Below are 22,165 nucleotides of genomic sequence, written 5' to 3' on the forward strand. Positions count from 1 at the left end.
GGACAATTTAGAGAAACATTTGTCAGGAATTATACAGGTACTGTTAATTCTACATTGAGGTATAGAGACAGATCAGGTGACATCTCAAGAACTTCTGCAGCTCTTTCCTGTGATTTTGGTGGAAGATTCAATGCATTTTTTAGTGGCTTGGTCAAAACCCCTCGCTTTATTTTGTTTTGGAAACACGTTTCTTAATTTAAATTCAGAGAGAAGAGATACTTTCAGTCCCTTGTCTTGCTTGAAACAGCTTCTCTATTTACACAGGCCATATGAAAAATTAACCTTAAGGGGTTTGTTTGTTTGTATTGCCAGATATTTCAGGATTGCTGACTCATTTTACCAATCTGAGGGTGTGCACACAGGAGCCAATTGCCACCAAATCAGAAGGAGGAGAACTTAGAGGACATCAAGTGCTCCTACCTTGTCTGTGTGTTTGGTCTTAATCTGGGCATGCAGCCACTGCAAAGCAGTGACAGGCTGTAGCCTCACAGCCCACACCATCCAAGGAGATCACTTGCCTTGTGTGAAGTGCTCTTAGCCTGGAGAAACAGGAATTATAACAATCCTAACTGAGCAGTACCCATCCAGAGAATCAGGAGCACGGTGCTTGCACGCTGCTGAGCACACACAGCAACCCCAGGAAATGAAATCTCAGGGAGTGTGCCCTAAGGCAGGGAATGGGAACTCGGCTGGGCAGTGGAAAGGCTCCTGTTTTGGCATCATCAGTTTGGGAATTGGCTCAAAGATACACGTGCTGGAAGTAGTGTAGAGAGTACTTTGTGTGTCTGGCACACAGTGCATACTCAGGAGTCATTTCTGGCTTGGAGGTTTCATCTGTGCAGCAATAATATAAAATGATACACTTGATGCTGGATCATACTCTTGGTAACTTGTTTGATGTGTTTGCTCCAATGATGTCACTTGCTCTTAGGTTCTTCCAGCAATGTGTCCAAGTGGGATGTGTGGAAAGGCCAAGCTGTTGCTCAGGGGAAGGATCTGTAGTAAAGCCATCTTTGGTAGTCATTGCTTAGAGATGTCATTTTCCTCCTAAGCCTGGCAAAGGACAACCTTTCTTGAATCTCATCTCCATTTGTTGCTGGTTATTTCTGTCTTATTGCTAGAAATAACAGAAGAGGAGACACAGGATAATGCAAAGAGATTGCCTGAGTCCAGTGTTGTGTCAATGTTATGGAGTTGATTTTGCTTGAAGGTGCAGGACAATACAGGGACTCCATTGAGCTCCTCCAGAATTTTAAATATTGGTAACTGCAAATTTAAATTTTCCTTGACACACAGTAGCATGTGTGACACAAAGGTAATGAACCAAAATACCAGAGCCAGATGCTCTCTTTGCATTTTCCCATGACTCTTCTTTTGCATTACTAAATGGAGAGAGTGATGCATTGAGCCACAAATGCAAAAGCCCATGCACAGAATACCTATGCAGTCTAAAAATAACATTGAGGAGAGTTAGCAGCCCTCATTCCAGCAGCAGTTGTTACCTGTTCTCCAACCTTGCCTGAGTGGCAGCAGGGTCGGTAATTTTGGTTTCCAGAGCCATGAAGTCGAGTAGGGATGCAGGCATGAGGGCTGTTCACTGCTCAGCCTCTGGCTTTTAGCCACCTGCCTGCATTGGGAGTTTGTTACAGGAGAGGTGTTGAGGGGTGGCTGGTTTTGGGAGACACTGACAGTTCCTGCATCCCTCTCCTCTGGCACTCTCTGTGTGTCCTGGCCTGCTGTGAGCTGGGTGAAGCTGGTCAGAGACTCGTTGCTGTGTGCAGGGGGTGAGTTCATCCTTTCTGTGACACCTCTTTTGCAGCTGGCATCAGGTGGGCTGAGCTGTCCTGTGGAAGTGCCCTCACCTTGCCCTTCCTGCCAGAGCTGGTCTGTGTGCTTGGTGCCAGGCTGCAGTACCAGTAGCAATGGCTGAGCAGTCTCAGGATATCAAACACCTCTCCTGAGTTGGGTGCACTGGGCTGACAGAGCTGCCTTTGGAACCACTCCAACAATTCAGAGTCCCAAACTCCCTCATTGCAATGTTTTCTAACTGAGACAATTATTTTTAATATCTAATTAAATTTTACTTCTTGTGAGCTCAGTCTTTTTTTATTATAGCTTTGGTAGGTCACAAGAGTTAATTACAGTCCTCATTGTAGTGGCCTGTAACATACTTGAAAATTGTCAGCCTGGCTGTTCCTCCACCAACACTATCTGGTTTTAATTAATTAACTCAACCAGTGGATTCTTCAGTTGTTTCTCCAGTCTCAAATATTAATTCCATACAAATTTTTACTTATGTTCTTGACTTTGCATAATTTCTTTTTAAAATGGGTGCTCAATTCCAGACATTGTGCAGCTGAGGTTCACCTGTCACCAGAGCACAGTGACTTCCAGGCCTTCTCATATTCCTCTTAAGTTCTAAAATGCTGCTTGTAGAAGAACTACAGTTCAAGATTAAGTTGTTGAGGCTGAGTTACTGTAGCCATTACTCATTATTTTGTGTTGTCTGCTTAATTTTTCCTTGTTTCCTACTTCACAATTGTTTTTATTGAATTTAATTGATTTCAGATAGTTTCTCCTCTTTAACAAGTTGCTCTTGAGTTATTGTTTTGTCTTACAATTACGTTTGCACTGTCCTGGTGTGGTTTGTCCCTTCTCTAAGTGTGTATTATGTGATGTCACTGAAGCTATTGAATAAGAATAGTGAATGCAATAAATTCCCTGTTAACTAAGAGGCGTGGGGGCAAACTAAATGCTGGAAGAACATTTTTGGTGTCTCAGTAAGTGCTGTTGTTTCCATGTGGTGTGGATAAGCTAGGTCCTCTTCATAGATGTGCTAGAAAATAGGTTAAGCTCTGCTTCTGAACTGCTGCAAATCTCACTGTGCATCTCTCTTGGCAATGTAATGTAGGTGGGTTGTTGCCATTTGGTAACATTTCATGGGTTTGTGGATATTTTAATGGAGAAAAAGAATAAAAACATTCACTCTTGAATGGCAATTCTAACACGACATAAAGAATTAATCTGGAAAGTCTCCTAGGAATGCTGAGGTCACTCCAGAACTGCCCGGTTGCACACAAATATGCCAGAAATTATCCAAAAAAAGACTTGAAGTTGCCCTGTGAGCCTGAATAAAGTACTTGAACATGCTTTTTAAGTGTTGGATTTAAATCAAAACACATAAGGTAAGATTTTTCTTACAGACTGGGAAATATGAACGCCTGTGTTGTTTTGTTTATTTTGAACCACTTAAAATCTGGAAGGTGGGAAATAACTCTCTTTTAGAAAAACAAAACCATCCTTGGTCAGGAACAAATACCTTAGGAAAAGTAAGTACATGCCAGAGCACCTGGTTGAGGTGCCAGCCTGCATTCAGTGCGTGGGACACATTCCCCTTTTGGGTCTGGGTTGTCACTTGCTCAGGTGGAGTGAATTGTGTCTGGATCACTCCTTTAAAAGGACTGACTAAGCTGCTTTTGCCTCGAGGTAGAGCTGTGTTAACAGTGAAACGGGTCAGTAATGAGGATGAATTCCTCCAACTCTGTACAGCAGTGACACACCAAGACTGAGAACTTTGGGGTTTGATGATTCAGCCTTATAAACAGTCCTTGTCTTCTGGTGCTGCTGATACATCCAAGGAGGAACAATGACTATATTGTTTTCTCTCTACAGTTAATGATTTTGGAACACATGTGCCACTCATGGCGTATTCTTCTTCCCTCCAATGTAGCAGCTTCTGTAGTTGGACTCCAGGGTTTTCAACTGGATACAAACTCCTGGACAGTTTCCTTTTGTACACATAAGCAAATTTTTTGCTGTTGAGCAATCTGTTACTTCAATTGCAATAGAAAAAAATGCAGTCATCCAGAAACCTTTAGCTAGAAATGGGAAAGTTAAAGATAAAGGTTTCATTTAAAATTTAAATATTTCTTTTTCCTATGATTACTTTTTTTTTTTTTTTAATTCAAGAAGATTTCTGGTTTATTGGCCTTTCTACTGTGTAGGAGTGGATAAACTTGTAGGTTTTGATGCAGTACACAATGTAGTGTATCTAAAATAGTCCTGTAATTTATTTTCTCTCTGTTTACAGGAGTTATTCTTCACTGTCTTATGCTGACAGCTTCTGGACTCAGTGTCTTCTGTATTATATGAAGGGGCTGGTTTTTATTTCATTCCTGTCAGTGACAAATGAAAATACTTACTTATAGTTAAAACAGTAAAAAGAAATCCAAATTTTTATAACAGTATTATCTAAATACAGTGTCCTCTGTCATCCTCTCAGCCTCTCTGCAGGATTCAGCATGGCCTATGAATCTTGATATGCACACATATATATGATATTTGAGAGAAATTTTTAGATAATGGAATGAAACAGTGAAATATTCATGTATAGACTATAACATATATAGAAAAAATTGAAAAAATGTATTACAGATCTCATTTTCTAAATTAAGATACATTACTCTAAAACTCTATTCTGACTTGTGATTTAAAAGGCTTAGCTTCAAAGTTGGTGGAGCAGAAGAGTGAGTGAAGCTCTCCAGGTTGTGCCTGTTGGTGATGGAATAGCTCAGGGGGTGGAGGGTGGGTGTGTGGTGCTGGTGAAACAGCTCAGGGAAGGTGGTTTGTTTCCAAAGGGATTTACAGAGATTCAAACTGAGCAGTGACTGACCTGGCAGTCCTGAATAGCTGGAGAGGAGGAGTCAAGTCAGAAAAATAAAAAAGAGAGAGCATGAGTTTGTTTTCACCTGGTTCAGCAGTAACCCAACAAGGAAGATGATTGCTCTCAGTGTTCACTTTTTGATCTGTCATGTAATCCCTTGTTTGGTGTTGCTGTCAAAACTACTGTATTGAAAAAAAGATCTACTGATGAGCCAGTGTGAATCAATGAATCACAATTTTTTGCTTCCTCTTCTCCCTCCCAAGATGATTTTTTTTTCTTTATGGGTAGATTGCATGTTCTGGGTTTGCTGAAGGTAGTCAAATTGTTCAGTTCGTTTTTCAGATCATGTGGTTGAAATTTCTTTATTTAATTTGGCTGTGGCAAAAGTTTCTGTACCTTTTTCTTAAACAGTTGTCAAAACAATTTAATATCCAAATGTGTTATTGGTAAGTTTGTAAAAAATGTTCTGTAAAAACCTCTGAAGAGAAAGTTCTAATTCATTTGACTCAGTGTTCCTGCTTCTGTAGTTGCTGTGGGTTTCAGTCCCTGTGAAAGGATGCTTAGCTGAAGTGTTGGGAATAAATTAACCAGAACTGCATGGTTGGGGCTCTTTTGGTCACTCACATGATCATTGGTATCACAGAATGTGATGAGTTTTCCTCTGTAGACTTGTAATTTCACATATCTGTATACTGCTGCTTTCTGAAATGAGTATTTTTGTATTAACATTTCAGAAGGGATTAGCTTTGGAAAATGATTGCTGTCACTAACCCCATTAGCAAAACTGCTGCTCCTGGCATGCAGGTGGAACAGCAGCTCTGGGTCTGACTGGGCCACTGTTTGTGGCAGCTCCATTCAGGTCATATGTGATACATTCTACACCTGAGAGCTGAGAGAGAATCTGGGGGTAGTTTTAGGTGCTGGGAGGTAGGGTAGACCTCTTCTGAAATATTTTCAGAAAAATGCTCTTTAATGTTTTTGCCAATTCTTGTTGGATGAATGTAGGATGAAGACCCAAAATTCTTCTAGAAATCTTCACTGCTGTGCTGCACTGTTTGTTTCCAAGTGTGATGTTGAACTGTCTTTAAAGATTTCAGTGAGCTGTTCCTCAGCTTGCACTGACTTGTGACACCTCTGATGGAGCTGCAGGGAAGCACCAACACTGCTGGGGGCAGGGGACAAGGATTGCTCTAAGGGGTTGCCAGCCTGGGCTTCGTGTAGAGAGGTTCTCAAGGTTGGCTGTGCTTCAGTGCTTCTGAACCATCTCCTGGTTGTCTCACCAAGGTGCATTGTCCATTGACTCCTGCTCTTCCTTCCAGAGCCTTCATTCCACTAAATCCCAGGATTCTGCGTGGCAACATTTGTTCAGACTGGTTTGTGTGCTGTCTTTCCAGTCCCAGCCTGAAACTTGGGTTTGCAGGCAAACAGAACCTCCTCTATGAGGGCAAGATTGGGTTTTCTGTATTTTCTGTTCATGTGTGGTCCTCTCATTTCCCTGCTTCCCCACCTCTAATAGCTGTAGAGTTACATTTATGGAGAAGTGGAATTTCCTTATCTTGTCTTGGATTTTTCATCTCCCCTGAGTGGGTGTACTGGCAGGACCAATGTTCTGGATCTCCCTGCATCCCAACAACCATTGTTGCCCAGTGTTGCAGATCTATTGTTTTGAGCATTGGAAAAACAGAATCCATTCCTAGAAGAAGATGGAAGAATTGAAGCTGACAAAGGTAAGCCAGCCAGAACCCAGTCTTGAGACCAAATGTACAAAGAACTTCCCAGATGGGTTTCCCTGTGCTCAAGGCATTGCAAAAGTAGATTTCTTCCCATTGCCTATGCCCTGCCTGCCCAGCTTTTGGCAGAATGAGAGTAGTGTTTGTATTCCATGCATGATGATTAAAGGATATTTCCTTCTTTTATGATTATTGCATACATGATAATTTTGTCTTCTCAGCAGCATTAATTTATTCCAATATTTACAATTGTATCAGCATGGTTCAGAGCTAAAATTTCTTTCCCGTGAAGTACATTTACCACAACAACACACATGCATGTGTAGAAAATATTAAGTATCTCACAGGTTGCCCTTGCTTATTTCAGCACAATTCATAAGAAGCAAAAATAAAGACAATGCTATGAAGCACAGCAGAGTTTTACAAAGTACCAGAGTTTTATTATTAGTTGGGGTTGGAGCCTGCTGACAATCCTTAGACTGTGACACTGTGTTCTGATTAGAGCCTGGTGGAGACCACTGTTGGTGCTCTAGCACAAACGGACTGCTGCTGCATGTGAGGTTTTGGCAGATTATATTTCTATTAATTTATGACCCACATGTTGCAATGCTTGATTGTTCCAGAAAAACCTTGCCAGGCTTTATTAAAGGGGAGGGAATAGGTGTGGCAGGCACAAAGCTTTCACATTTTCAATATGTTATTGACCAGAGTGCTGTACAGGCTTTAATTTCTAGCTGTTTTTCTTTCCAACAAAACTAATTTTTGCCCAAAAAAGTTAAGCACAGGAGGATGTGTTGTTCTGAGTTCTGTCAGCTCTTTAGTTTACCTACATCAAATTCTGATGTTTTCCAGTGTGCTGCAATTACTTATGCAGTACCTGAGCTGTAGTTACTCATACCTGCTTCATTTCAAACAGCAGTTTAAGATACTGTACAGCAGCTGTAGTCATTGCTCCCACAAGGGTAAGACTGATATGTGCTGGTTTCTTTTTTCCCTTTTCAACTGAGTAAGTTCTCATGTTTTGCTACAAATCACCATTATCTGATTTTTATTGGAGTTTGGAGTATTCACATTTCAGCCTTGTCTGTTTTGCAGGTTGCTTTGTCTTGGTTCATTCAAGTGAAGTCCCAGTACATGAATTGCTCCATTTAGATCCATGAAAAACTGACAGCAAAGACCAAGGAAGCAAAGTAAACCAAGAGCATTCTGAGTTTGGTGCCTGTAACTGTCTCCTGGTGGCAACTTTAAGGAAGATTTGATTCTTGTGGTCACAGAGAAAGATGGTCCAGCCACAGGCATGTAATAAATGATGCTTAATAAATTATTCCAAAAAGCTGCCTTTATGTGTTTGCTTTTGTTGACTGCTCTATTAGACACCAAAAAGTGCTAGGGGGAATCTCTTGATTTACTACTGGTTTTCTATGCTGAACAGGCTGGCTTTGAAATCTGGTGCTAACCAGAGGGAGAAATAGGGAGAGAATCATCTGCTTCTCAAAATGCATGTCAGGGAGCCTTCCAGCCTCCTGTGAGCACAGCCTGTGATTTAAATAAATCCAGTTAATTTTAAATCCAGAAAATGAGGGGAGAGGTAAGCAAGAGGTACCAAAATGTTTCTCCACTTGCACAGCACGAACCTCCTCCTGTTGTGACATTGTTTGCAGAGACACAGACTGGGAATTGAAATAAGATTGTGGACCAAGCTGAAGCATCACACAGTATTTCAAGCTGCTCCAACAAATTAACTATTTAACACTCTGCTAATGTTGTGCACACACTTATTGCCTCCCAGCATGAAAATCAAGCAAATAATTGCAACAAGCTTCTGCCCAGTAGAAGTCACTGTAATGTAATGAGAAACGTTGTCCTGTGAGTGAACAGGAGGAAGCTGTTGGAAGCAGGTCGATGTTGCTTTAGATACAGGAAAAAAGATTCAGGAGTGCTCTGTGTCTGTGCCTTCAGCTCCGGGTGCAGTTTCAAGCTGCTGTGGTGGCTGTTCTCCCTGGTAACATAGCAACTGGACCACACCCCCTCCTGCTGCAGGATGCTAAAGAGCCCTTGGAGCACTATCTGCTGTACTGCACGGGAACTGCACCACTTCTAATGACCACAGCACTGCCAGCTGAGAGGCTTTTTCATCCCATGGAATGACAAGGAAATTCCTCGTTCTGTGTCTAGTAATCCTGTTGTGTTTTCTTTCAATGTTTCTGGAGTAATCCTGTTTTTATTGCAGAAGATGACTATTTTGATTTTAAATCAATACCAGAGTTGTATTTTTCGGTGCATTTTATCTCATTTCAAAGTAAGTTCTTGATTAAAAATAAGCATTCTTGGCCACCTGGTGCTCTTGTTTAGTGCTCCTGTGTGGTGGTATTATGTTAATATTTTGGAAGAATACTCAAAGATTTGAGCATGTTTTTCTTTTCACTTAGACCTTGCAAATGACTGAAAAGCTTTCCCCACTTCTAACCTCTCTTCTGTTGTGCAACAGAAGAGCTTTCCTTGAAACATCTTGGTTTCCAAGCACAAGGAATTGTCTCTGGCCATTACTGAACGTTTGACTTTAAGGTGTGATGAATACTCTTATGCCAAGTTGAATTTTTTGATGTATGCTGTAGATTAATTTACCTAAAATGAGTGTGGAATTAGTGTTGTTCAAAGTTTTTTTTTAATAGTTGTTATGTTCATATTTTGGGTTTAAAATCTCTGAAGTCTGCATTTGATGTCACAGCCTGACTTGGTTTGTCAGGGCTGTTTCCTTTGCTGCCTGTCTTAGAAAGATGATGATTATAACAGTACAAAAACCCTGTTCTGGCTTCATGACCTGCATGAGGGAAAGCTTTTTAAACAATCTGAAAACTTACTGGTTTCTTTAAATGTATTGGTTTCTTACTGTACTGACTTAGCAGTTGTTGTCATTGCACTTTGGTATCAGTCTTGGGAGGGACATGTTTTGGTGACATGTAGCACAACACCCACTGCAAAATAATGGTACTGGTGTTGCTGAACTTTTAGGTTTCCTTGTTTCTTAGAATTTAAGAAATCTACTGTAGTTCAGAAAGCTTCTGCAGCTTCTTGTGACTTGAGTACAAAAATACCAATTAGTCTCCCTAAAGCAGTATAAAACTGTCTTTGGAGGTGCGCATGTGATACCATAAATCCATGGCAATATTATGAAAACTATATAGAAATGCAAATCTACCATTTTTTTAACTTGATAATGCTTATGCATCCCCTCCCCCTTTCTGTCTTTATAGGTCTACGAGGGCTAATCAATCTTGGGAACACATGTTTTATGAACTGTATTGTCCAGGCACTTACCCACACTCCACTGCTGCGAGATTTCTTCCTCTCCGACAGGCACAAATGTGAAATGCAAAGCCCCAGCTCATGTCTGGTCTGTGAAATGTCTACACTCTTTCAGGAGGTGAGTGCTGTTTGCCACAAAGCGTTGCCTTGCCACAGCTGCTGTTTCTTAGCCCAAAAGGAATTGTGCTCTATTTGCAAATATAAAGTGAATGCAAGTCGTGTTTCCCCTCAAAATGTAGCAAAACAAAGCAGTAAAGATTGAGACCTTACTGTCAAAAATACCCAGCTGCTGAAAGGGAATCTAATGGCTTTTAAGTCCTATTGTGAAGTCACCCTTGTTTAGGCAAAGCTGGTGTTGGAAATAATTACAGTGCTGCCTGTTCTTCTGAGACTGATCTCAGGGAATCCTTAGTCTTAAAGCTGAATGTGTGCTTTAATTAAAGGTGCAAGTTGTAACTGGAAAATATGTCATGAGCTCTTCAGGTGATAATGGGAGTGAGAATAAAGCAGCAGTATACATCCTTGTGGTTTAAGGTACTGGATTATGTAGGTCTGTATGAATATTTAAAGATCTCAATTTAGTACTTGTTCACCAGCAGAAACATCTTTTCTGTCATCTCTTACTTGCAAACCCAGTAAGGGCTAGGAAGGAGGATAAAGAGAAGTGAATGTGTTGCTACAGTTTGTGCCTTCCCTGTACAAGCTGCACTTCTTTCCCACTCAGGAGCCTGGCTTTGCAGTGTGTCTTTTCTGTAGTCTGGTTCATGCTGTGTGAGATGAGCACAGGCTTCTCCTTAATAAATAGTCCAAGAACCTTATTATCTATCTTAACTCTACATGAGTATTGTAAGGATTGTGGGTGGACATGGGCTCCTAGTTTTAAGAGGTCTTTCAAAACAAACCCAGTTCTGTGCCTTTCCCTCAGTGGTAGATCTGCTTTCTTGGTAAGTAAAATAAAACCAACCAAAAAACCAGAAGGAGCTGTAGTGTACATGCTGACATGGAGCATTTAAAATTGCTGGAGATGTCTGTACACAGAGCAGGTTTTCTGTGGATGTGCAGTCATGGAAGTTCATTCTGACAGGGACCAACCTAAAATAGCTTTACCCTTATCTTGTGATTTTCAATTTGATTTTACTTCTGTGCCTTTTTCACTAGAGATGATTCTTTTTGCTCACTGCAGGTGAGTTAAATATATATAAAAGAAGGTAAAGCTCCCTTAGTTGTTCCAGTACAAAGTTGTTTTCTGCTCATACTCAAGACTTCTGAGGATTTGCAACATTTCATGCTGCTTATCAATCATCAGCTGTATGTTACATTTCTTGGTTTTTGTTCTATTTTTCAATTGTTCCCGAGTCTCTCAGGAAAGGAGGTAAAAACAAAAGGCAGGCAGACCAATAGGTAGCAGCTGTAGGATTATTGAAACCAGATGTGCAGTTAAGTGGGGAAATACCACAATGCCTAGATGAAAAAATCAGTCATGGTATAGAAATACCAGTTTCTGTAGACTATTAATACAGAAATCTCTTTGCTTATTTAAAAATAAGGAGCTATTATATTCTTGATATCCTTTCATCAAATAGTGATACCAAAGTCTCAACACTGATGAACATCACCACACTATTTACACATGCATTTTTTAAAAAATCCCTTGGGAAAGGGGAAATGAGTGTTACATTACAGATTGAGAGGCTGCAGGAAAGATCAAGACTCTCTAGGTAATGATTTTTGTTTCCATTTTTGTGTGTGGAGCCCTGTTGATGGCTCAGGATGCTTTTTGCTCTACTGTGAGCATGGAACAAAGAACAGGCTGCTATCCAAAACAGGCTTAAATGCAGCATTTGTGTTACTGTGTTAGTTTCAGTTGTAATCAAGTTTAATTTCATACACAACTTTGGGATATTCAGCCTTCATTTTCAAATCAAAATTCATGCCTACACTTGCATTAGTTCTATTAATTAAATGTTCTGCAACATGGGGTTGTATGGAGAACAGCCGTATCTGTGACACCAGACTGTGCAGACAGCAATAGTCCCTGTCCTTATTTCACATTAAATACTTCAGCCATGTGCTGTGGGAGGACACAGAAAGTGACTCAACCTCCTTGAAGTAAAACTGGAGCTGAATCCTCCTAAGCAAAGCTGTTGGGTCTGTAACCAACTTGGTATATTTTAACTCACAAGCAGTAAATACCTTGTTGTGCTTATGGCTCTGTCAGCACCCATTGTACAGTTCTGTTCCCAGTGAGTTTTAATTTCTTTGCATTCAGAATTAAAACAAAAATCTTACAATTTTTGGAGCAGACTGGTGGTTGTGTTTCACATCCCAGCTGTCTGCAATGGTTGTAATGAAGATTCTGTCGCTGCCTTTGCAGAGCTGAGGTCTGAGCAAAGGAAGGCAAACCAGGAGATCTCAGTGCTATGGTTAAGAATTCCTTTGTAATTGAATTACCAGGGAAGCTTTGATTCAGGTTCTGTCTTGTTTCTACATAGCTTTCCCACTGGGATTAACTGGTGTGGTTATCCCAAAGCATCTTACCCAGGGACAGACAATCAGGGCAAGGGTTAATTTCATCTCCCCTCCACCCTTCTCTTCTGAAGGTGTGATCTTAGACAAATGGAATGCCAGGGGATCTGCTGAGTGCCTGAGTGGGAGCTCTCCAGGAGAAAAACTGGAGACTGTTTTGAGCATTGAATAAAACTTACTATATATAAATAAGCAAGTTTTGCTCTTTTGCCTCAAACAAAATTTACCCATCCCACTTTATTTCTTTCTTGTTTAAAATCATGTAGTTATATATAGGTTGAGTGGTTTCTCTGTGATAAATAGGAAGCTACAGAGTTCTTCCACCTTGAAGTAGGTTGGTGGTGAGTAATGACTATCAGATGCTTCTCAGGACTGAGGTGATTTTTTCCTGGTAGCTCTTCTGGCAGACACACCAAGCATTGAGATCTGTTTGTTTTAAAAATATCTGACTGCATCAATTAACATTCTCCTTTGTGCTACATGAAACCCATTTCTCTAAAGAATCATGGCATGACTTACACTGCATAAGAAAAGGAATGGAGAGGATTTGGGAGTAACAGGTAGTGGTGAAGCTGGACAGGGGGAAGATACAGCACACAGATTCCATTCATTGATCCTTTTGGCTGAAAGGCTTGGTGCACTCCTTTTTACCTACTGGTGTTTGTGTTGTAGTTTTGCTTCACCAACAAAAATTAATTTCAGGATGGTCCACACCCTGAGGTTTATCTAAATCCTTTCCAGAATGACTGCTCAGGAGGGTAGGATTAGAAGATCTGTGCCTCTTGTGCTCTGTGACTGGAATAGTAGGAATAGGAGTAGAGCAGAATGCAGTGAATCCACTCAGAGGTGGAAGGAACAAACCCTTCCTTTTTCCCATCATTACTCATCCCTGTGAGCTTAGCACAGTGCACAGCACAAGCATGGGAAGAGTTGAGAAGTGAGGACCAAGAGGGAAAAGGAGGAGATGATTTATGGCTTTGATATCTGAAGATGCTACTGTTGAAGTGACTTATGTATAAAATAAGTTACAACAAAGGTACTAGAGGGGAGAAAAATGTAGTTAAGGCTCTTTACATAGACAGAAGCCCTGCATTTTGTCATGGAAAATAGAGTTTGTGCTGATTTAGTAAAATTTAGTACTTTTCCCTGAAAGAAGTGAAAAACATACAGAGTTCATGCAAGCAAAATGTATTTTATAATTCTTTGGGAAGCCTCCAGAAGGTGTTCTCCTGCATATCCTCCATGTGTTGCCCAGTCCTTTCATCCATTGTAAATTGCCAGAAAATTTAAAGTCTTTACTGAGAACCAATTTCCAAGAGGAGTTTTTGAATCCTCAAATTGGACTTGAACCTGGTACAGGATTTCTGCCTATAAACTCATAATTACAAAGCTTATAGACTGTTTAGCGGATACATGTACAGGATAAATCAAATTTATCTGTTTATTCACATAATTGAGAAGCTTCTATGCATGTTTTTGGCAGGAGGAGGAGAAAGAAGTACAGATGTGTACGGTGGGATCTTGTTTTGTTTTAAAACCTCACTGTTGTCTATATATTTTTGGTAACAATAATGCAAATTACAAAGCATATAGTCTGCTAAATCCTCCATAGATTCTTTCTAGAATTCAGCAGCAATTGTTTTAAGTGGAAAAACAAAATTACTTTTACTTGGACTGTGTGTAAGAATGGAGGCTTTGAATCCTGGTTAGTTTGTTCCTTTCTCCCCCCTTCCTTTTTTTTTCCTGGAATAGCAATTAAGCAGTGTATTACCCAGCACTTTGAAATTGCTCAAACTAGTTCTCTCCAATATAAACAACTGATACTGCTGAATTGAACACAAATTTAAACAAAAAAAGGACTTAAATTATGTTTGGAACAGTTGTTTAAGAGTTGTATTTTAAAGGTGACTTGCAAATACATCATTGTTTATATTTGCACACTTCAGTGAAAAGGTTGGAATAAAACTTTACATGGACTCTTTTCCTTTTTGTGGACTGGAACAGCTCTGATAGGCTGCTTTTCCCAGCAGCAAGGAAATGACAGAGATGGGATGGATGTTTTATACATTCCAGTTAAAATATTGTTATTGAATGTGTTCAGATTCTGTATTTTATTTAATATTTATCTGAGTAGTGAAGCTTTTCTCCCATCCCACGTTCTTTTCGGGCAGATTTCTAGATTTTTGTGTGATAATAGTTAATAATTTGATAAAGCTTCATGTCAGATCCTTCTCATCCTACTGTGGCAGCAGAGAATGTAAAATCTGCTGGCAGGTCTTGTGTCTGCAGTGGAGTAATTACATGGAGTGCTGGTGGTTAAAATGACCGGAGAGCTCTGGGACTAATTGTAAGGAGTGACAGAACAGGGAAGTTTTATTGCTGCAGTTCCCTGAATTATGTTGAGTAGCAGCTGCATCAGCAGATTTCAATTACCACACTCCTGCTCCAGTCCCTCAGTGTCATCCTTGTTGGCATCAGAGTTAACTATTGATCTTTGTATTTATAGGAACATTTTGTAGTGTTTGGCTGCAGAGGTGCAGCTTCTTGTTTGGGAAAAGTGGAGCATTTTGTCAGGAAGAAATTTCTGAGGGAGGAATTACACTAAAATCATGTAGAAAACCTTACCAATATGAGGACTAAATGAAGATTGTGCTGCCCTTTGCCAACATATCCCTTAAAATACAGTGTTTTCTCTCAGCAGGTTTGTAGCACAGTGCCTGTGCTTGGACTTAGATAAAATGCTCAGAGACTGGGCTGGAGAAGGAAGCTCACTTTTCCAATAAGGATGAGAATTATATACTACTGGGGCTTTAAATCTTGTTTTTTGTTCTATGTATTTGCCACTTACTGTTTTCTGTTTGGGAAGAGTAACTGAAAAGAAACCACCATGGATTTGATAGGATCTTGGGAAAACATAGTTGTGGTGTTGCAGGCAGCATTTACTGGCAGATACCTTTGCTGAAGGTGAGGGAAGGCAAAATGACTCACAAATGTTCACTTATTAAAAACAAAATGCTATTCTGTCAAGGGAATAAACTCTTCTGGGCCTTTCCTGACTCCTGCAGGGACACCATGAGCATCCCTGCTTTACTTTTGGAACTGGTAGCACTGTGCAGGGATAAAGGAAGGGCTGAACCTCAACCCAGGGAACACAGACCCTTAGTATGGATGGGTTTTTGACATGGTTTTTTTTGGGGGGTCGGTTGGTTGGAGTGTTTTTTGTTTGGGTTTTTTCAAGTGGGACCTGGCTATTTTTTAATTAAAAAAGTTTCTGTGGGCAGTGTCATCCTGCCCTGTGCTGATTTCCCTCCCCAGCTGTGTCACCCCCCAGCAGCAGCAGTATTTCACATCAGGCTGTGCTGACTGAATAATTCATCTATGCACTCTCTAATGTGCTTCTGGCAAAATCACCTGGGGCAGTTTTAGTCACTCTGCAGCCAGTTCATCAGATTTTGACTGAAGCAGATGAAGAAGCATCTGCAGGAGCTGGTCCAGCACCAGGTTCCCAGGCAGGGGACACCCTGCTGGAGCAGGGATGGCAGCTGGTTTTGGGGATCACTGACTGAATGAGGACCTTCAGCTCTGCTAACAGCTGGCTCAATAAAGTTGTTTTTAAAGCCTTTTACATTGAAAAGCCAGTACTGGCATGAGGCTGCTGCCCTGCTTAGAAATTTTTCCATAAAACTGGAGTGTGCACAGCATTTGGATGCAGAGTTGTCGTGGGTCAGGGATTGGCTGACAGTCAGCATCTTACATTCTAATCTTCAGTGTTTGTTCTGGTAGGGGGGTGTCATTTCATTCACATGATTTGTGAATGAAATTGCTGATCCTTTTCAAGTGCAGGAATTTTTTTCCTTTCTTTCCTCCCCAGGCTATTTTAATAAAAGCCAGTGGTATCATTAAGCAAATTGTGAGTGATGTTTGTGTCTGTCTCCCCCACTCCCTGCACCCCCACAATTTTTTAGGCTAATCCATCACAAATTGATGGAATTTCAGGGGAGAAAACTGAGCTGCTCAGTTCTGAGATCACTCCTCCAGTAGTGTGTGACAAAAGCTATCTCTCTTCTTTATTATTAAGGCCATCAGAACTAAAGGGTTTAAATTGATTTGACTAATTGCGCTCATTTGACTTTTTAATAATGCAATGCACCGAGGCTGTGTCAGCTGTTAACAATCATGTCCTTCTCTTTGCTTTGAGCAGTTTTACTCTGGGCACCGATCTCCTCACATTCCATATAGGTTATTGCACCTGGTATGGACTCACGCACGGCATTTAGCAGGGTACGAGCAACAAGATGCACACGAGTTCCTCATTGCTGCATTAGATGTGCTACACAGACACTGCAAAGGTAAGGCTTGTCCTGAGGCTCCAATCAACAAGGATTATTGCATCAAAAGGAGGTAGAACCATCTCTTCTTAAACCAAGTCTAGTGCCAGTGCAGCACTCTTAGCAAATTCCTTTTAAAATGTTCACTAGACTTAAAATATTTAGAAATAAATAAACCCTTCCCACTGTCAAAAAGTACCAAGAGTTAGAAGCAGAGAAGCCTGTACATTGGTTTGAATCACCATGATGATGTTCTCTTATTGGTTGTGAGTCACTGTCTTTTCTTTTAAATTGCCATTTTAATTCTATTTATACTTTCAGTAGTTAGATCTCTTACTCAGTGTGACATGGGACTCATGAAAATAACATGGGGGAGAGGTTATGTCTTAATACTTAATATTATTATTCTGTCTTAATACTTAATATTATTCTGATTCTACTGTATTTTTGATACCAAATTGATTACAGAAATGTGAATAAGAAAGAGCAATGGGTGGCTATGATATCTTGTTTTATTAGTCTGTATAGAACAATACATAATTGTACAATACAATAAAAATATTCAGTGTTATGAAGTATCTAAGTCTTGATTTTGTAATATTATATGAAATTATGTCTTTTCTGTTTGTTAGGCAAACTGAAAATTTCCCAATCTGCCAGTGTTTGCTCTAGCTTGATTCACTTACTGCAGCAGCAAAATTTTTACTATTCCTCCAAGGGAAAAGTAGTAGGGTTGATACTAACAGAACAAACAAAAAATCCTTGTTTATCAAAAAGGTTTAATCACTCAACTTTGCTCAAATGCTCTTAGGAAAAGCACTTAGAGTTCATTTTTTGGCTTATCAGAGGACTATCAAAGGAAAGGCTGCTGCTGCTTCTCTGAACCACTGTGAATATTGCTTTTATCTCTAAGGTAGCCCTGCATGGCAGCAGATGGGCTTGTTCACATCCATAATTGGTGCCTCCAAAGGAATCTTCTCCAAAAAATGTATTGCTAAGGACAGGAGTACACAGAGCAGTTCCTTTGTAGTTATTAATGTCTGTCATATGACAACCACTAACTGGATTTCAATAATCCAAATTAAACTGGTGTGGAAGTTCAGTAAGGAACAAAATCTACCCAAATATTGACTTCTTAACACTGAATAAATTCAGATGCAAACAGAAGCACTTCTTTGTTCATATTAAATTTCTAAACCATTGATCTAACAAATCTTGAAGTTTTTTTTATCATCTCTGATATAAGATAATGCTCATATTTCTTCTACACATCCTCATTAATTAATGAAGTAGTATTTCTGTCTCAGAATTGTAAAGAGAAAATCTTGCAACAGTAAAGGTCCCTGAGCTCTTCTCAAACTGATAAAGAATCTGAAAAGACTTTAGAGAAAAAAATGTGGTTTGACTTTAAATGAACAATCTCTCTGACATATCTTCCTTGACATCTCTGCAGCCAGGTTTTCAAATTTCTGTTTTTGAAGAAATAGAGAGGCTTTTATTAAATCATAGTAAATAATCTGTACCACATCAAGGTAATTTAAAAGAAGTGGTTGAACAGTTGTGTGGGAACCAAACAAGTTAATCTAAACCAGAATTTCAAGTATAGTCATGCAAAACCACATTTGGAATGAACTAGTTTTCAGTGTAATGAGAAAGTTTTCCCACTTGTGTATCCACACAGACACACTTGCATGTGAAGTGTGCAGATGTAAAAATATTATTACTAATAGTGAGAATATGTCCTACAGCTACAGTAAGCAAATAATACCTCCCCTGCCAGTATTAAATATTTATTTTAATGAATGAAGAAAGCTTTTAAAGCTTCCAGTCAATAGTAATGAAGTTTTACAATTAACACATAGTGAAATAAAATAAAGTCATGGGGGAAATTTTGCTCCAGTTTTTTGGACATTATTCATGATCACCAAGGCTTCAGGCACCAAAGTAAATGAAAGTGTTCCTTATGTATAAATATCCAGTGATGTTTGTCTGGCTGCCATTAGTCATTTATCCCTTTTCCATTCTGTGTACTCAGCTGTCTAGGAAGTGTCTTAATGCAAGTGAACACAAAGCTGTGAATATTTATTGTTGATTTGTCACTGCCTAAATTAAGAAAAATACATGATTTTGATGTCCATATAAAGATAAGTTTTGTAATCCTACGACTGCCCTGAGATGATTATGTGGGCAGCCTGGCCCAAGCAATTTTTTTTATTTGGTTGGTGTTTTAAATGCTGGTAGAATCTATATTGTGCTTTAGTGGCATCTGTGGAGTTTTGGAAGGCCAGGACACCTGTCTGATCTCCATATAAATCCTGTCTGAGGGGTGACAGATGTGCTGGCACTGTTGGGTTGAGCTGTGGCATCTGGGCAGGGCATATTCTAAACCCTCAATAGGGCTTCTCTGTGCTGCTGGAGTAATAGGAAATATTTCTGAATAAAAAGGGGTTAAGTGTGTCTTGCCTGTGCATCACTTTTTCATTTCAACAGCTGGAGGCAGGTGATCTAACTGGAAAGTAGTATTTTGGTGGAAGAAATAGTGTAAATAATCTGTATTTCTGCCCAGGCTGTAAAGCATTAAGTCAGCTTTTAGTCAACATGACAGATGCATCTTTATCCCCAGTGCTCTGGGATAAATTCGGGGTTCTAACTCTGCAAACTTCCACACCACTGAGGTTCCAATCATGCAGACACCTTTTAGTTTCCCACCTTTGTCTCAGACATCCTCAAGCTTGGGGAAACTTAGATCAGAATTACTGTTCTTTTAAAAGGATCAAGACTGCAAGTCAAAAATTACTGTTCTGTCCAGTGGCATCACTGGCTGTGGGGCTTTCTGCAGGAGCAACAGCACTCAAGTGGCAGAGATGGGCACTGGTACACAAAGGATCAAAAAGCAAGATAAAAAAATATAAGTAATCTGTGGTTTTATCCCAAACTTTATCCAGTAGTTTTAAAAAAGGGAGAGTAGTACTTTAAAGCTGATTATTCCTCATTTATTTGGATTTCTTGAAGCGTTTTGCATTCTCCTTTAACAAGGAGTGCTGCAAAACAAATCTGAAAACAGAATCTGAAACCAGAAAAAGAATGGTGTACTGAGATTTGGGAGGAAAACACTGCCCTGCTCTGTGAATTCTGTATGATATTCTTAGGAGTTGATAGAGCATATGCTTGTGAAACATGTCATCTGCTCTGATCCATATAGATTTGTGTATTGCTTTGTCAGAAATAACAAGCACTTGTTCAGAACATCAGGGACCAAAGCAAAGCAGAAATATTAACATTAATGTTTTGTTTTGATAAAAACCCCTTTTAAAATCTGACAATTCTTGACTTCTCTTTTCTCATTTAAAATACAGAATGGAAAATTGAGTCAAAACTTGTATTTTTATATCAAAACCAAAAGCAGTCTTTAAAAGTTGCGTATTTTAAAGCTGTTTTTACTGCTGTTGTGTATTATTTACCTTTAGTGGTATATTAAATGCCTAATTTGAACACAGATTAACATGCTTAATTATTTCACAGACACAGTAGTAACCTGTGTGGGGTTTTTTGAAAGTTGCATTTAATTTGAGTCCAAACTCTTAAACTCAATTTTCAGCCATTCTCATAACCACATTAATGTGTACATTGATGCATTTTTAGGTTTGCTTTTAGTTTTGTGCTGACCATTCGTAGAAGCTGCTGATTTCCCTGGACCAGATTTAAACCCCCCCCCCCAAAAAAAAAAAAAAAAATTTGAAATTAAAACCTAATTTGGGAGACAGAAATGTTGAAGGGAACCTTAACTTGAGCACAACAATCTAGCAGCTTCTAGTTCTCAGCTGCATAATATACCTCCCCTCAGCATCTGTTCCATATTGACAAGTGTGTGTAGGTGGTAATCTTACTCTTTTTTTCCCTCCTCTCCAACCAAATGTCATGGGAAATAATGTTGAGTGGGTAATACCCTTCTGTTTTGCTGGGAACAAGCTTGCAGGATATTCATTTGAGACCCTCTCATCACTGATCCTAATTGACTTGTGTAATTGAAAAGGGAGAGCTCATTTCTCTCTGTAGGAGGCAATGACTGTCTGCACAAGGTGTCCAGCTGGGATGGTACCTGTGATCTAGGGAAAAGCTCTCAGCACTGCTTTTCTCCTTCTGCCCCCTCAAAACAAAGCAGAGAGAATGTTTGAAATGGGGAGATTACAAGGATGTGGTAGTTCTTTAAAAAGGAAAAGTGGACTTTTAACCAAAAGCCAGTTAATTCTATTTTGAATTTTTTTCTTTAGTGCTTGTGAATATAAGTGAAGCTTTTTCTGTAGGTGAAGGATGCCTTGCACAGTCTCTATCCTGTATGCCCTCTTCATTAGCTTAGCATAATTGAGCCCTTTAAAAGCTCTTAAGTTCAATAAGATTTAGCTGAAATTCCCATCAAGAAATGCCTTAGACCTAGTGTGATAACCCCCAGCTTGAACCTCATACACTTGAAATCTAATTTTAGAGCATTTTCTTCAAGAGTCTTCTTAAGGAAACAATGTGCTTTTCTTGGCAATTCAAACAAAAGTTTCTAAAGCCTAAATCTGGCAGCTGAGGGAGAACTTTCCTGAGGCATTTAGAATCTAATTAACTCAAGTGGCCCATTGCAGCTTAGTAGGTATCACCTATGACTGCTTTTCCACACTTACTATCCACTATCCAGTGGAACCTTTGCCAGATTATTATATAATACTTTTCAGCATAACTCTAAAGCTTCATTGGAAAAAAAATCATTCTATCTGTTTCTACTACAAGAAAACTCCAGCTAGAGCTCCTTAGACACATGAAAATGGTCTATTGCCCTGATTTTAGAAACTTGTCACTTCTTCAGGTGGTTTTTTTTGGACATTCTTGAGTAGAAAATAATCGGTTTTGAGAAGTAGCAGAGATTTGAGGACTATTTCAGTATTTCAATCTTAGCATTTCAGTTTCAGAAATCAAATACTTCCCAGTAAGTTAAATACACTGGGACACCTGTCCAAATGTAGTTCTGTTGTAGCAGTTGCTGTTGAAGGAGATGGAAGAACATCCTGAGATGTATTTTAAGAAACAATTAGCTGGTGCTGTGTAGTAGTTGGTGTGTGCATCTCTGATTGCAAAGCAAGCCCAGTTGCATGTGTCCTACCCAAGGAAAAGAAGCAGTGGGCAGTCTGGAAATGCAAGGAAAAGGGTGTCATTCCTGCCTCACCTTGGGGAATGGAGGGACAGGGCTTTGAAGCTGAGAACTGTGTGCACAAGTGTTTGGTTATTTAATATTCTGGTTATTGTGAGAAAGTTGAGTTGGCTTCATCTCAGCACTCAGGTCCTAAAAATGACACTTTACTCCTGGGATCTGCAGTGACTGTGTGATGCCTGAAAGATGGGAATGTGTTCACTGTGCCTCTGGGGAAGCTGGAGGAGGACACAGCATTACCTCCTCACTTCAGATAAGGACATCCTTCATTTTCCCACTGATGAAAACCTGCATGGAAGGTGCACATTGATGGAGGCAGTGGGGTGGGGGTGAATGGCTCTTAATAAATTCTCTCCCCTTGCAGAAGCTGACTGGAATAGAAGTAAAAAGTAGCATTTGCTGTTGTGAAGTTTAAATAATG

The 22,165-nt window shown here is 39.7% G+C and overlaps 1 protein-coding gene and 1 long non-coding RNA gene across 4 annotated transcripts in view; both read left to right on the forward strand.

Annotated features, from left to right (window-relative positions):
• Window positions 1-22,165, forward strand: part of USP22 (ubiquitin specific peptidase 22) — an 88,170-nt gene that overhangs the window by 54,064 nt on the left and 11,941 nt on the right. For all 3 annotated transcript variants that reach the window (XM_021549780.3, XM_021549797.3, XM_021549787.3), the window contains 2 exons: window positions 9,648-9,817; window positions 16,427-16,574. In XM_021549780.3, the coding sequence (XP_021405455.1) occupies window positions 9,648-9,817; window positions 16,427-16,574 (318 nt within the window). The remainder of the gene's footprint in view (window positions 1-9,647; window positions 9,818-16,426; window positions 16,575-22,165) is intronic.
• Window positions 5,737-7,732, forward strand: LOC110481275 (uncharacterized). Its single transcript, XR_002467233.2, has 2 exons — window positions 5,737-6,390; window positions 7,489-7,732. It is a non-coding gene; the product is annotated as an uncharacterized LOC110481275 (long non-coding RNA).

This window comes from Lonchura striata, chromosome 16, assembly GCF_046129695.1.
Source record: "Lonchura striata isolate bLonStr1 chromosome 16, bLonStr1.mat, whole genome shotgun sequence".
Lineage (NCBI taxonomy): Eukaryota > Metazoa > Chordata > Aves > Passeriformes > Estrildidae > Lonchura > Lonchura striata.